This window comes from Tenrec ecaudatus, chromosome X (assembly GCF_050624435.1).
Source record: "Tenrec ecaudatus isolate mTenEca1 chromosome X, mTenEca1.hap1, whole genome shotgun sequence".
In the NCBI taxonomy this organism is placed as follows: Eukaryota; Metazoa; Chordata; class Mammalia; order Afrosoricida; family Tenrecidae; genus Tenrec; species Tenrec ecaudatus.
Window position 1 is genome coordinate 91,215,583 of NC_134548.1, and position 17,514 is coordinate 91,233,096.

The following is a 17,514-nucleotide window of genomic DNA, read 5'->3' on the forward strand; positions in this document are numbered from 1 at the left end:
ATTAAGTGATAAAGTAACTGTAACAAACTTTTAAACCTAAAATTAAAGTACTGGATACTTAAGTGCTCATGATATGTTTTTTTTCAACTTTTCTGTTTGAAAATAAAAATAAAATTTTAGAAAAACAAAAGTTGTCTGAGTTGCCACACACTAGCCATGATGTGTCAGTTTCCTCATCATATGGTCTTTGACAGTGCCAACTAGATCCCATTTATTAACCTTTCCTGTTGATGTTTTCTAACATTAGTATTTGGTCATCTCACCCAATTATGTATTTACAAGTTGAAACATCATTTTAATTATTGTGATCTTTCTGACAAAAGAAAATAACACACTATCAGTAAGCCACTATAACACTTATGTAGATTTTGACTAACTTCATTTTGGTGTTTGTAGGGTTCTAAATATTACCTACAATATCCCTTAAAGAAGAAGTCACTGTTTAGATATCAAAATTAATATCAAATAAGAAGAAAATCAATATGATATTCTGATATGCTCTCTAGAACATTAGAGTCCATCAAATATTTTCTCAAAATTTATTTTAAAGAACAGAACACTTACATTAAAAATTCAACTTATGATGCAAGATGAAGATTATCTCTATTTCCAGGAACATTATATTATACACTGAAAAAAATTTCTTAAAACCAGTCTCTGTAGAACTAGAAAACGGGTATTCACATGATCTAATAAGCATACATAAAAGCGATGTCTGTTTAAGGTGATCTAAATTTCCATAATGGAAAACTGACCTAAAGTTTTCAGACCTGTTTTGGAAGATAGCAAACGAAAGAAGAGCACCTGCAAGTTGCAGAGAGAGGAGAACAGGTAGGGCTCTTGCTTTGAAAATCCAGAAACTTGACCTGGAAACTGTATACTGCAAGATGTTTTTTCTCTTTTTTATTTATTTGCTGGCTCTTTTAATTTTTTTTAAATTTTTTATTGCTTTTCATCCTGGAAATCCCAGAACTCAGCAAACAGACAAAACCTCTCTAGCTCCACCTCCTTCCCCACACTGGTGTACTGGGAGTGCCTATCTCCCTTCCTTCTGACCATAAGCCCCTTCCAAGCTCACCCACCCAACCCCAATATCCTGCTGACCCCCAGGACTCCTGTGTGGATGATGAAATGCATGGCCAAGCTGGAGTAGAATCCCTCACAGTACAAGCAGTGTAATTTCCCACTTTTTTAGATTCCCTCACACCACTTCAACCCTTTTTCCTCTGAGACCCTTTGGGTGTCTAGGGGCCACACTGAACAGATGATCACTCACTGTTCGCTGAGAACTAAGGAAGATGTGACAGCCACCACCCAAACCAAGGACAATTTCTTTTTTTCTTTTTCTTTTTGCTCCTGGGCTTGTATCCTCCCTCTATTACATAGTAGGTTGATTAATGCCCCTTTTCGACTCATAAGGGTTCTCACTTTGAGCTAGCAACCCTGGCAGCTACTTGCTGTCTCAGGCTGACCATGCCCACCCCAGAAAGATTCCTTTCTTTGCATCGGAACCTACCAGAATATCACACACCTACACTGAAGGAACCAGGCTGCTCCCAAATGTAGGGGCTTGGTTCCTAGCCCCTACACCCCCTTACTTTAGAAGTTGACCTGTGCCCCCCCACTAGGTGGCCCTCTCCAGGAAAGGAGCAGGAGGGTCCGACACTCCCACCACACTCCTTTCTACTAGAGCAAAATAGGTCACCAAGGCCAGCTCCTGGGAGAAGAAACCAAAAGGAAAAAGAGTGGCCCGTAGGTAAGGATTTTTAGCTCTCAGAAATCCCAACCCCAAACTGACACATATCTTTGTCTCTTCTGCCCCTCAGTAGGTGCACACTTCTTTCATTCTACCATAGGCTGAATAGTTTACACTTTGAAACCTCACCACAAACACAAGGCTGCACTCAACTCCCAAGCAGGACAGACCAGATAGGATGGACCCCCCCTCCCCCAGGCACATTCCTTCCTTCAGGAGCACAATAGAGCACCAGTCCCTCCTCCTGAGGGAACAAACCCAGAGTGGAAACTTAAAGAGTGTAGTCATAGGTCAAGGATCAATGGATTTTTACAACTCAGAACAACAGAGCCAAGACATGCATGTCTATCCTCCCCCATCCTCCCCAGCTTCTTTCACTCTACCAGAGGCATACCACACTCACCACTCCCCAGGACCCCTCTCCCTTTCCTAAGGAAACACACTTCCACATTTACTAATATGTACTATTACACCTCTTAAAAGCCCTTTCTACGGAGATGGGTTAATTAGGGTGTGAGGTAGTATCGATGAAGAACACAGCTTTCCCCCGGATCCTGGATGCTTCCTCCCCCCAACTACCATGATCCGAATTCTACCTTGCAGGGCTGGATAGGACAGAGGCTGTACACTGGTGCATATGAGGGTTGGAGGTACAGGGAATCCAGGGTGGATGATACCTTCAGGACCAAGGGTGTGAGGGACGATGCTGGGAGAGTGGAGGGTGAGTGGGTTGGAAAGGGGGAACTGATTACAAGGATCCACATGTGACCTCTTCCCTGGGAGAGGGACAGCAGAGAAGGGGGGAAGGGAGACTCCGGATAGGGCAAGATATGACAAAACAACGATGTATAAATGACCAAGGGCATATGAGGGAGGGGGGAAGGGGGAGGGAGGAGGGGAAAAAAAAGAGGACCTGATGCAAGGGGCTTAAGTGGAGAGCAAATGCCTTGAGAATGATTGGGGCAGGGAATGTATGGATGTGCTTTATACAATTGATGTATGTATATGTATGGATTGTGGTAAGAGTTGTATGAGTCCCTAATAAAATGTAAAAGAAGAAAAGAGAAAAAAATGATTAGGGCAAAGACTGTACAGATGTGCTTTATACAATTGATGCATGTATATGTATGAACTGTGAAAAGAATTGTATGAGCCCCAATAAATTGTTAAAATTTAAAAAAAAAGCCCTTTCTACAATACATTAAAAAATTATTAGACTAAAAAAAATAAATTAAAAAAAATTATTAGACTTACCCCGAAAACCATCTATTATTACTACTATCACTTATACCCCACTCATGCTCCAACCCCCCACTTGTCAGAACTACCCAATTCTATTACTTCTTCCATTACTTCTTCCTCATCTCCATACAATATGATTTTCAGTTCCTACTAGCTCCACTGCCAAGTTCCACTCCACAAGCCAGCCCTCATACCACTTACAGTTAGTTGTACCACCACGCTGCAGAAACAACAGTCAATAGCAGTACCCACAAAGATATGTATAGCAACAGAAAATTACCCAAACTCAATGGAATATATGGAAAAATAGGCCCTGAAATTACCAGAAGTAAAACATAAAAGAATGCTATTTAGGACCCTAATAAGAGACCTAGGGACCAATCCTGAAAAAAAAAGGAAGAAATCATGATGCTAAAAACCTGAAACCCAGAAGCTAAACAATAAATAACAGAAACTCCCAACCAACAAAAGTCCAGGATCTTCACAAGGGAACTCTACCAAGCATAGATACATGAATTGGTTTGAGGTTCACACTTAATTCTAGCCCCAATCTGACAAGAATTAGTTTTTATGACATGGCCCGGCACGATGCTTACCTTCATGAAGAGATCATTGCAGATATGAGAGCAATAGCAAAATATGGCAAAGAAACCAGCTGGTGCCTAGCTATTAGAAAGAAGAGGGTTGGGATCTTAAAAGCTTTGCTTCGAGCAAGCAGCCGTCTGAGTGAGGCTTCAACTGGGCCCACACGGAAGAAGCACCAAGCGTGTGTTCAAATATTTGTGAATGATAAAATCCGAACCTGATGGATGGAATAGCATCAGAGCTTAAACTGTGGTGAAGACTCAAAGTCCATTTGCTGGATTAAGCCACCAGTCCACAGACCACAGATGTGAATAGCTTTACTATCGTGTCGGTGCTTTTTGTTTGTTACTTTTCTGTATTTTGTTTTCAATGTTTTTCTATATATAGAATCCAGAAGGCGTAGACCTATGGAGGCAGAGACTGCATTGATAGTTTATTGAGGAGTGTGGTAGCTGAATGACTTTGTGTCAAATACACTCCTGGCTAGAGCTGAAGTCAAACCAGGGGAAACTGGGAACATCCCTCTCATTTTACCACTTTGACTTCCTGCTTGCTAGGACTCTGACACTGACCCTGAGAGCTACCAGTGCCCTGCCAAGTTTCCACAAACTGATCCACCCAACTGTACACCCACTGGCTTGTGATCTTGCATTTTGCATCATTGCATGTGGCTGTGTCTGGGGAGGGACTTATGGACACATTTGCTTATGCACACATTTGTCTTCAGTGATCCTATCGGGAAAGTGGGCAACCACTGACATGATGTTTTGTTCTTTGATGTCTGATACCTGGTCCCTTCTTCACTTCGTGGTCACACAGGCTGGTGTACTTCTTCCATGTGGGCTTTGATGCTTCTAAGCTAGATGGCTGCTTGTTTACCTGCAAGCATTTAAGACCCCAGACGCTATATCTTTTGATAGCCAGGCACCATCACTTTCTTCACCACATTTGCTTAATCACATATTTGTCTTCAGCGATCGTGTCGAGAAGGTGTGCATCATGGAATGCCAATTTAATAGAACAAAGTGTTCTTACTTTGAATAAGTATGTGAGTAGAGGTCAATGTCCATCTGCTGCCTGAATACTAAACCTGAGGCAATTTTTTAAGGATATTATTTTTTGATGAGGACACATCCCTATAGAGACAAAGTCTTTAGTTTGAAGATACAACAGCTAAAAATAGCAAAAATGCCATTGAAATTCGGTTCTCCTGAACTTCAATCCTATCCACTATGTTATACAAATTCCCAAAATTTTAAGCTGGCTAGCATCATTTCAAATCCATGTTTCATAATTAATGTCACTGTTGTCAGGTGCCATTGAGTCAGCTCTAACTCACAGTAATGCAACATACAACAGAATAAAACATAGGCTGGTGTACCATCCTCACAATTGGTATGGTTGGGCTTTTCACTGCTGCTACGTTATTGAATATCTTCCTATTGTGGAATATTTTCTTGTTGAATATCTTCCTCTTGTTGAATATGTTCCCATTCTTCAATGATCCACTATTCTACCAAGAACGATGTCCTTCAAGCACTGTCTCTCCTGATAGCATGTTCCTATGTGAGACAACATCTCACCATCCTCACTTCTAAGGAGTACTCTGCCTGTACTTCTTCCAAAACAGATTGTTTTGTTCTTCAGGCAGCTGATGATACTTTCAATGTTCTTCACCAATACCATAATTCAAATGCTTCCATTCTTTTCAAGTCTTCCTTATTCACTTTCACATGCATATGAGGCAATTGGAAATACCATGGCTTTGATCAGTTGTACTCAAAGATGTTCTCAAGGTGGCATCTTTGCTCTTTAACTCTTGAAAGAGGTCTTGTGCAAAAGATTCGCCCATACAAGATATCCTTTGATTTCTTGACTGCTTTAGAGTATTAATTGTGGATCCCAGTAAAATGAAAGCTTTGACAAGTTCAATCGTTTTTGCTGTCCCCTATTACTAAATTCACCTCTTTCAAATTGGTTTGTTTAAGCTAGGGCTTCTCAGTACCATCAAATATGTCCATATTAACTCACCCAAAATGTAAATACTGTAGTATGCACTTCACAAATCAATTGAACATTGAACACTTAAGGGGGAAAACAACCATCTTGAGGGACTGGAGTGAAAACAAACATATATATATTTTTAACACTGGCTTAATTAACATTAGGGTACAGGAAGAATATGTATTGATACTATATATTTTGAGTTTGGCATTCTGCATTAATTAACTTACATAATCCCCACAGATGTGCTTTATACAATTGATGTATGTATGTGTATGGATTGTGGTAAGAGTTGTATGAGCCCCTAATTAAAAAAAAAAGAATCCTAAAAGATTGGTGCTATTATTAGAATCATTTTACTATCCAAACAAACAAACAAAAACCCTGCCAGGTTCAGTTTCTTGTTCAATTCACTCAGATAGAAAATGACAGGCTTTAAAATTGTGAACATGCAATTTGTCGAAGGCATTGGAGGGCAATGTGAGCCCAAAACTACCAGCAGAATAGTAGGAAGTTGCATCGAGCCTCTGCTACAGCCCTCTGGTCATAGTAAAAGAATTCAAACAGCCATACTCTCATGTTATTAATTGCCTTCAAGTTCATTCCAATTCATAGAAAGCCCATGTGTGCAGAAGAGAAATACAGCATGGGATCTTCATGACCTTTCAGACTAGACCTATCATCTACGGAGCCTATGATCAAAAACCCACGGCCAGTGAGTCAAACCCAACTGATGTGGGGTCTCCAAGACTGTAAGTCTTTACAAGAGGAAATAGACCCAACTTTCTTCCATGGAAGAGCGGGTTGGTTAACATTCTAATGAATACCTCAATACCTGACAGCACCACCAAGGCACCTAAAGATCAGTTTAAATCAAATGCTTAACTATTTCTGCCACATAAGGACTCCAAATTCACTGCCATCGACTCCACGCCAACTCAAAGAAATCCTGTAAGACAGGGTAGGACTGCCCTGTGGGTTTCTGAGACTGTAACTTTTTTTTCCAACAGTTTTATTGGCATGTTTTTCACATATCACAAAATTCAATTATTCAATCAAGTTAAGAAGAGTTTTATAATTATCATCATAATCAATTTTAGAACATTTCCTTCGTTCTTTTTTTTTTTCAAATAATTTTATTAGGACCTAATCCAAACATCATACCATTCCACAGTTGAATCATATCAAGCAGTATTGTACAATCAGTTTCAAAATATTTTCTTGCTCCTTGTACTCCTTGATATCAGCCCCCATTACCTCGCTCTCTACCTCCCCCGCCATATCCAGCAGGAAACTTTATTCTAGTTATTGTCTCAACAGATTCAACCATCCCGGGTTTCATAAACAGAAAAACACATAACAGAGAGTCAAGAAGGCTACCAACAATGACAAAATACAACGGAGGTAATCCCCAACAGAAAATATTAAAAATCAGATCAAGCACAACAGATCACCAACACTGTAAGGCAAATGCACCAATTCTTCTTTGGTCTTCCTTATTCAGTGTCCAACTTTGGCATGCGTATGAGGTGACAGAAAGTATCATGCCTTGGGCCTGAGCACCATAGTCTTCAAAGTGATATCTATGCTTTTCAAAACATTCAAGGGATCTTATGCAGATTTGTCTGATATAATTTATTTGATTTCTTGATGACTGCTTCGATGGGGGATGATTGTGGGTCCAAGCAAAATGAAATCCTTGACAACTCCAATCTCTTTTCTATCTATTATGATGTCCATTGGTCCATTTGTGAAGATTTTTGTTTTCTTTATATTGAGATGTAATCCTTACTGAAGGCTATAGTCCTCAACTTTAATTAAAAAAATTTTTAACTCAGTCATTGACAGTGAGTTGATGCCAAATCATAGTAACGCTATAAGACAAGATGGAACTGCCACTGTGAGTTTCTGGGACTCTGTTGGGGTGAAAGACTTGGCTTTCTACTCTCCTGACTTTTATATACAAGTGCTTAAAAGTCATCTGCATATCTCAGTTTGTTAAAAAAAAGTCTTCCTCCAATCCTGATGAAAGCATTCTTCTTGATATCATAGGATTATTTGCTGGGCATACAGATTGAATTGAGTATGGTGAAAAGATACAACCCTGATATATATATACCTTTCTTGTGAGGAAACCAAGCAGTATTTCCTTGTTCTTTTTTTATAGAATTGCTTCTTAATCCACGTACAGGTTTTGCATGAGCACAATGAAGTGTTCTAGAATGCGCATTCTGCTCAATGTTATCCATAGAATATTATTATGCACATAACAGCATGCCTCTATAGAGTCAATAAAGCAAAAGTAAATGCCTTTCTGGTACTCTGTGTTTCAGCCAAGGTCCAGTTGACGTTAGCAAATGATGCCCCTTGCGCCACGACCTCTCCTGAATCCAGCCTGAACCACTGACAGCTCTCTGTCAGTGTACTGCTACAACTGGTGCTGAATTATCTACAGCAAATGCACTCTAAAAAAGAACAACAGAGTTTACATTTACTAAAACATAGCCCGTTCATTTACAATTTGGCAGAATTTCATTTAAATCTTGCTAGAAAATTGTAAGAAATTATAATTTTGGATAAGATTAGCTACTCTTATATGAATGGGTAGGTCATTGTTTATGAGTCAACAAAAGTTATACTTAGTATCCTACACTGGACAGCTTTACTACCATCAATCATTACCAGTTAAATAGCATGCAAATGTAAACAATGGCAAATGGCTAAAAGAAATAAAGATAGCTCCATAAAGAAACAATAGGTACATGCAAATGAAAGGTGCTCGATGCGCATGTTTGCCTGCTGTTATACTTAGATTGAAGCTCATTTAATCGACACTGTTTTAATGAAAGATTTTAAGCAGTATAAGAAAAATAGCATTATTTATTCTATAATTAAAAAAATCTCCAGTTAACTTTCTACTGGCTACCCAAATACTACTACTTGATGGAGGAGTAGGACGCATTTTACCTACGTCCCCGCCATATTAAATTTTATTAAGGTATGGGGGTTATACAAGAATAAAACCAAACCAAACTCATTGGCATCAAGCCAATTCCAACTCAGAGCAACTCTACAGGGCAGAGTAGATTTGTTCCTGTGGGTTTATCGCAGCGGTTCTCAACTTGTGGGTTGCGGCCCCTTTGGGGCCACAGGGGTCACCCAATTCCTAACAGTAGCAAATTACAGTGATGAAGTAGCAACGAAAATAATTGTATGGTTGGGAGGGTCACCACCACATGAGGAACTGTATTAAAGGGCCATGGCATTAGGAAGGTTGAGAACCACTAGTTTATCAGAACAGAAAGTTTCATCTTTCTCCTGTGGAGCAGCCGATGGGTTTAAACTGCAGACCCGGTGGTTAATAGCCCAATGGGTAACCCCCTAGAGCACCAGCACTAATATCAAAATTTAAAAGAACATTTAAAATATGCTGGAGAAGGTGCAGTGAGATTGGAACCCTCGTACATTGTTAGTGGTACTATAAAACAGTTCAACCAGTGTGGAAAATGATATGGTAAAAGAAATACTATATGGCAATTGAAATGAATATGACCTAGAATCCCTCTACTGTGTATTAGAACCCATGTTCACAGCAGCACTATTTAGAATATCAAGAAGATATAAATATGTTGCCAGCCTTTCCTTGTATAATCTCATTTTCTCAACTGTGTTTTAAATTCTATGCCATCAGCTAAATTAATGACAGGTTTTAACTTGGGTGAAAGGGAAGGTAATCTACAAGAGGGAAGTGGGAGAAAAATGAGAGAAACAGATTAAGCCATTTTGAGATTTAATAAGTAGTTAAAAATAATATGATCTAATTTGTAAACCCTTCCCTAACTCACAATAAGTTTTAATTATTGAATAATATAATTAATATTACATGCAAGTAAAATATTGCTGAAAATAACAAAAAAACATTGCAGCAGTATAACGTCAAAGAACTGTCAGAAAACGGCAAGTTTCAGAATGAGGGATAATTGCTGATATCAGATGTCTCATGGCTAAAAGCAAAGGATACCAGAGAGGTGTTTACCAGTGTTTCATCAACTGGACAAAAGCTTTCAAACGTATGGATCATGACAAAATACTGAAAGGAAATAAGTATTTCATAACAACTGGTATACTGTCATTTCCTGAAGACGTGTTTGTGGTCAAAGCGTTCAGGGTACTTTAGACTTCTTGCTTCGATACCATCGATACTTCATCATATACCTCCTGAAATTTCAGTGCTGACCAGCTTTTTTTGTACAGTAACTGCATTATTCAATCTTTTTTGGATCCTTGTGTGTTGTTAACTATTTTGTCCAAGGAATATATCAATATTTCACTCAAGGGTTGAACATTTTTTTCAATTAATATAGCTTAGGATATGCTGACCATGTTCTTCCTTTGAAGTTTTCTGACTCCATCGCTTTGCAAATTGCATTATAATATCTTTCTTAGTCTTCTTGAGCTTCTCTTGGATATTTTTTGTTCAGTTATTTTACTTGATCATTTATTCCATGTACTTTATATATGTTACATTCAGGAGCAAGTTTCAGGCTCTCTTCTGACATCCACCACTTTGGTCTTTTTTTCTTCCTGTTTTTTTAATGGCCTTTTGCTGTCTTCATGAATGATGTTCTTGACATCATTCCACACTGAATTAGGTCTTCTGTCCTTCTTGTTGAATGAATCAACTCTATTTTTTAATCATTTTATTAGGGGCTCATACAACTCATCACAATCCATACACATACATACATCAATTATGTAAAGCACACCTGTACATTCATTTCCCTCATCATTCTCAAAATATTTTCTTTCCACTTAAGCCCCTGGCATCAGGCTCCTCATTTTTCCCCTCCCTCACCGCAACCTCCTCCCTCATGAACACTTGACAATTTATAAATTATTACTGTCATATCTTGCACTGTCTGACGTCTCCCTTCACCCACTTTTCTGTTGTCTGTCCCCCAGGGAGGAGTTTATACGTAGATCCTTGTAATTTGTTCCCCCTTTCTAACCCACTCTCCTTCCCACCCTCCTAGTATCGCCCCTCGCAACACTGGTCCTCCTTGGATTCCCTGTGTTTCCGGTTCCTATCTGTGCCAATGTACATCATCTGGTCTAGCCAGATCAAATCTATTTTTTAGATAAACTTTAAATTCAGGTGGGATACATTCAAGATCATATTTTGACTCTCATGTATTTTTTGAATTTTCTTCAGCCACAACCTGAATTTGCAAAGAAGCAATTTAACTGATGGTCTATTCCACAACCAACACCTATTCTGTTTTGGCTGATGATATTGAACTTCTCCATTGTCTCTGCCTGCTGATATAATCACTTTGATTCCTGTTTACTCCATCTGGCCAAATCCATAATGTATAGTTACCATGAAAGTTGCTATAAAAATCTATTTACAATGAAAAAGTAATTCATCTTGCAAAATTCTCTCTAGTTTCATTTCTATCAAAAGTCCATAAATTCCAACTATTGTTCTTTCCTGTTTCCAACTTTTGCGTTCCAATCATGAATAATTATCAATACACCTTAATTACACATTTTATCAATTTCAGATTGAAAAGTTTGGTAGAGTGCTTCAATTTCTCATCAGAAGCTTTAGTGGTTGATGCTTAAATATGACTAATAGTTGTACTACCTGAAACTCCTTGTAGTTGTATAAATACCACATATACTCGAGTATAAGCTGACCCGATTGTCAGCTGAAGCACCTAATTTTACCACAAAAACTTAAAAAAAAAATGCCAGGGGCACTCCCGTCCGAGCCTGCCCAGGCCCACCCGGGCACGCCCCTCACCCCTGCGGTCCTCTGCGTCCCTGCCTGCTCCCCCGCGGCTCGTCTAGCTTCACCATCCCACCTCCCTGGCAGTGCGCACAGGTGGAGGGGGTGCAAAAAGATTCATTAATAATGTGCTAAAAAAAACGCGGCTTATACACAAGTATATATGGTATATTTTTAAGCCAATGATTTTCAATAAATTGTATACTTATAAAAATGTGCGATAGATATAAACACAGTTAAAACTATATTCAAAGTAGCACAGAAACATTGTAATAACAAGGAAACAAAACAACATAAAAATTTAAGCTCAAACCCACAACTATCAATAACAACACTAAATGTTAATATGGATTAACAAACTCACCAGTGAAGAGACTGAGTAGCAGACTGGATAAGAAAATAAGATGTATCAAAACTCTGAATACAAGAAAAACAATGTAGACATAAACACAAACATACATGAAGAATCAAAGGATGGAAAAAAATGTTTCACACTAATGGCAACAATAACACAAAAGCAGGATTACATATCTCCTCAGCAATACCAGGGCCACCACTGTCTGTCAGCGATGGCTTGTGTGCTGCTGCGATGAGAGAAGCTATGGAACTGGGATTTCAAATACCAGCAGAGTCACCCAAAGGGAACAGGTTTCAGCGGAGCTTCCCCACTAAAAATAGAAAGAAAAAAAAAAAAGACGTGGCTTCCCACTTCGCAGGAAGAAGGCACTGAAAAACTTGTGCATAACTTAGAAGCATTTTCAAATACTGAAAGCTTAAGCAAGAGAAGCAGAACATTGTCAGAGATATTTCTGGCAGATGGGCCCCTCAAGTCCAAAGGCACTCGAAAAAGTGACTAAAGAGGAGATTTCTTAGAGGGGAGTTGCCCAGGGCAATGTGATTCAGGTAAAGCCTGTGAGACTTGAGTCTTCAGGATCTTCATCTGGTGATGGGGCACAACTCAAGGGAAAGAGAAAAAGTTGCAAAATTTTTCTAATGATTAGACTTTGGAATGTGCTTAGTATGAATTTGGGAAAGTTGAAAGTGGTAAAAATGAAATGAAATGCATGAAGATCAATATACTAAATATTAATGAGCTGAAATGGACTGGTATTGGCTATTTTGAATCAGAAAATGGTATGATTCACCATTCGGGGAACAACATAACCAAGAGAAATGATATGGCAGTCATGGTCAGAAAGCACCTTGAAAAATCCAACATAAAATACAATGTTATCTGTGATTGGATTTTATCTGTCCACCTTGAATAAAGAAGACCAAAGAAGAGTCAATGCATTTGAATTGTGGTGCTGGAGAAGAATATTGAAAGCACCATGGACTGCTAAAAGGACAACAGGACAGAATTTTTTTTTTTAGGTGAAACAATCTGAAGAAAGCCCTGAATGATGTGGGATACTATCGATGGAAACAATCTACATCTCAATGGGATACAGAACAAAAAATAAACAAAAGAAAGCAAAACAAAAAAAACTACAGTGAAAATAATATACCGAATAATGGGGGTAAATTCACCAATATCACAAAACAGGAGAAAATAACTATTCAAGAAGCTGACAAAACACCATACAGGATAAATCAGAAAGAATTATAACACAACATAGGTAAATGCTCCAATTTCAAAAAAAAAAAAAAAGGAGAGAATCCTAAGGGCAGCTAGAGAAAAGAGAACTGACACCTACAACATTTCAAAAAAAGAATTCATCGTGACCAAGAGGGACTCAATACCAGGGATGCAAGGATAGTTCAATGTTCAAAATCAATCAATATAATCTACAACATAAAGAAGATAATGATTAAGAACCACATGATCAATATCAATATACAGAAAATACATTTTAAAATATCCATTACAAATATCTATAACATTCATTTGATTTTTTAAAAACTCAATAAATAGGAATAGAAGGCAAATTCCTCAACATAATAAAGGCCATATACGAAAATCTAATGGTCAATATCACACTCAATGGGGAAATATTGAAGACATGTTCCGTGAAAACGGGAACTAGACAAGGGTGCCCCCTCATCACCACTCTTTCAAAACATCATGCTGGAAATCTTAGTCAGAACCATTAAAAAGCAAAAAGACAACAAGGGAATAATACAATTATGAAAAGAAGTAAAGTTCTTGGTATTAGCAGATGATTGGATTTTATATAGAGAGAACCTCAAGGACACCACAAAAAGACTTGAAAACAATTTAGGGATTTGATAAAGTAGCAAGATACAATATTAAAACGCAGAAATCAATCATATTTCTATATACCTGTAAACAGCTGTGAAAAAGAATCAAGAAAATAATACCATATACAATATCCACACAAATAATCCTAAACAACAACAAAAAAACAATAAACCAATACAAAGAAAACTACAAAACATTATTACAAGAGACCTACACAACCAGAAAAATATCTTGTGTTCATGAACAGGAACACTTAATGTTGAAGATGTCAATACTAGCTAAAGCAATATAGAAATTCATATCCAAACCCTAGCTTCATTCTTAAGAGAATAAAAAAATTAATTACTAACTTTAAAAGGAAAGGAAAGAAGTCCCGGATAAATGTAAACTCCAGAGCTATAAAGGTCATCAATGATAAAATTGGGAAAAACTTAAGGGCCCTACTGCAGGGCAAGCACAACTACCAGATATAATAAGGGAAGAGCTCATAGTGGAAGACAAAATAGATGACTGGGACCTACTAAAAGTAAACACTTATGCACATTAAAAGTGTAAAACAAGAGGCTACAGAATGGGAAAAAAACCTTTAGCAATGAAAAAAGAAAAAAATATATTTTATTATTAAAATATATAGGATTAACAAGAAAGGACACTCAAATAGCTAGCAAATATATGAGGGAATGTTCCAAATCACTAGTCATCTGGGAAATGCAAAACAAAACAATGATGGGAATATCATCATACACAGAAAGCATTGTAAAGTTGATTATGGCAGATATAATTATGTTAAAATATAATACTATATCATTTGATTTCCCTTTTGACTCATTCTAAAGTTGTTTCAGTTTTTAATGATTTCTGCTTTCTTTTTGATTGAAGTTTTTCTGTTTCGTCTAGTCATTGTTGTTGGGGTTTGTTTGTTTATTGTTTGTGTTTTGTATGACTTTCTACACATGAAATCCAGGACAAGTAGCTCTATAGAAACAGTAATTGGAACAATAATTGCCTAGGAGCACGTCAAGGTAAGATGGAGGAAAATGGAACACTAACAATAATCAATACAAGAAAAAAAATGTTCTGAAATTGGTTAAGGTGATGGTTGCACAAATCTTAATATGACTGAGCAATTGTACTTCATGTGTCATGACAGACAAAAAAGAACATTACATAATAACTAAAGAGATGATAGAACAAGAATACATAACCATAATAAAACTATGTACACCCAATGAAAGACACTCAATATGTTAATGAATCTCTTATTGAGCTGAAGAGAAAAACAGGCAATACAACAATAATAGGAGAAGACAATACACCACTCTCAAGGAAAGATATATCATTAGGAAAGAAACTTTATACATACAATTAACCAAATTAACTTTGTAGACATACAAAGAATGTGGCACCAGCAACAGCACAATATAAATTATTTTCTAGTACAATTAGAACATATGCTGGAACAGACTATATGATAGGACACAGTGCAAACATTAACAAATTTTAAAATACTTAGATTTTACAATCCATTTTCTCTCCACAATGCCATAAATTTACTAATCAACAACAGAAAGAACAAGGCAAAGCACTGAATGCATGGAAACTGAACAACACACTACTTAAAAACTACTAGATAAAATATAAGGAATGTTTTTTAATTCCTTGAAACAAATGTGAATGACACACAGCTTGCTAAAACCTTTGAGACACAAATGCTGGATAGGTGCAGAGAAATTATAACACTCATATCCGTCATCCTGTTGATATTGTAAATATATATAGAACCACTGTGGAAAAGCGATATGGTTCTAGCTCAAACAACTAGGAATAAAATGTCCAGCAAACCCTTTGCTGGGTATATCCCCTAAAGAAGTAAGTGCCATAGCATGAACAAACATATGCATACAAATGCTTGTCACATACCTATTCACAACAGCAACAAGATGGAAAAAATCTAAATGTCCATCAGTTGAAGAATGTATAAATAAACTCTGTTATAGGTATTGGAATCCTATGTGACACTAAAAAAGCATGATAAACCCAGGAAATGCCACATGGCATGTATCAATGTGGAGAATATTATACTGAAACTATTCAATCATGAAAGGGCAAATACTGTATGAGACCACTGTTATAAAGGAAGGGAAAAAATGAGACAAAGACTTTTCTATCAAAGGGAACAAACTTTGGAGATTATGGGGTAGAGGTAACAGACTCTGGAGATATGGAATAGGGGCAGGGGAGGGAAAAGGCAGGGAGTTTACTAGCAGTAAACTAGTGGGTTGACATGTATTAATTTTAGTGAAGGGGAAGACAGTAATCCACAATAGTGAAAAGATAAGTCAAAGGAGCTGATAAGTAGTTTAAACTGCCAAATACAAAATTGATTATTTGAAATTTAAAACCCCCACCTAATTCAATTAAAAATGTTTTGAAAACAAAACATGGCATATACATAAACAAAACCAAACTCACTGCCACTAAGTCAATGATGACTCATAGCTACCCACTATAGGTTTCTGAGGCTGTCTTTCTCATGGAGCTGCTGGTGGTTTCGAATTGTCAAACATACAAATCTCAGCTCAATGAATAACCACTACACAACCAGGACTCCTTATGGTATATACATACAATGGAATATTGTCATAAAAATTATAAAATTCTAATGCATGCTACAAGATAGATGAACCTTGAAAACATGATGGGTGAAATAAGACCAAAATTATTCATATGGTACGGTTCCATTTATATGAAATATCTGGAGTAACAAATTTATAGAGACAGAAGACAGATGAAGGTTTGCCAGGGACTGAGAAGAGGAAAGAAGGGAAGTAGTTCTTAATACATAGGATCTTTGTTTATGGTGATGGAAAAGTTCTGTAAATAGATGGTAGTAGTTACACAACACTGTGAATGTAATTGCTGCCACTGAATTGTACACCTGAAGATGGTGAAAGTGGCAAAATTGATCATTTACTGCCAATTTTATAAGCTGTGTTTAAAAAACACAGACTTGTACATTATATCTGGCACACATTTTTAGTCAAGAGTCAAACATAAAATTTATATGTATGTAATATATATAAAACATGTGTATTTAAATTTTAATTTTGAACAGTGATATTCAAGAAGTATTTAATTCTGCCATGGAAAAACTTACGAATCAACATGCAGAACCCTCTGGCCACTTCTTGAACATGCAGCGGCAATGATGGATTCAGGCAAACCTATAAAACATATACCTATATCATTTAGAATGTAAAAATACATTATACAAAATGCTCAATTTATGCTATTACTGTGTACAATCATTTTAATAAAAAGGCCCATCCTTATATTAAAAATAAAATTTATAGTATTATACTACTAGATGTTTCTTAAACATCTAGAAACAATACTGAAAAATTCATTGTAAATATATTTTAAAAGTTCTTTGTATTTATGATTGCCATAACTTAGTAGCTATCAAAACATTGTTCATATTGCACTTTATTAAGGAACCTTGTTCACAAACTATCTCATATGATTCTCCTAATTTCAATGAGCTACAAGGATCAGTATGCATATTTTAAGGAGGTACAGTAGCCCAAATGATTGGGAACTACGTTGCTAATCAAAAGGCTGGTCGTTTGAACCAACCCAGGGATCTACAGGAGTCAGTTATCTAATTCCATAGACTATGGCCAATAAAACCCTATGTAGTCATTTACATAGGATCATAGCTGAAAACAGAAGTTGAAAATGACTGTATGGCACCAAACACAAACAACAATGAATATACCAGAAATAAAAAAGAAACTGGGAACAAATATGTTAATTGGTTACCCAATCATTTAAGAAAGAGTCTAAAGAGTTGGAAAGTTGAACCAGATCTAATTTCAAAGTAACAATGTACCTGAGGAGAACTGCTATGGAGTATTTGTTTAGGTTACAAAT

The 17,514-nt window shown here is 37.0% G+C and overlaps 1 protein-coding gene across 2 annotated transcripts in view; it reads right to left on the reverse strand.

Annotated features, from left to right (window-relative positions):
• Positions 1-17,514, reverse strand: part of CHM (CHM Rab escort protein) — a 216,316-nt gene that overhangs the window by 186,372 nt on the left and 12,430 nt on the right. For both annotated transcript variants that reach the window (XM_075538794.1, XM_075538795.1), the window contains one exon: positions 16,739-16,805. In XM_075538794.1, the coding sequence (XP_075394909.1) occupies positions 16,739-16,805 (67 nt within the window). The remainder of the gene's footprint in view (positions 1-16,738; positions 16,806-17,514) is intronic.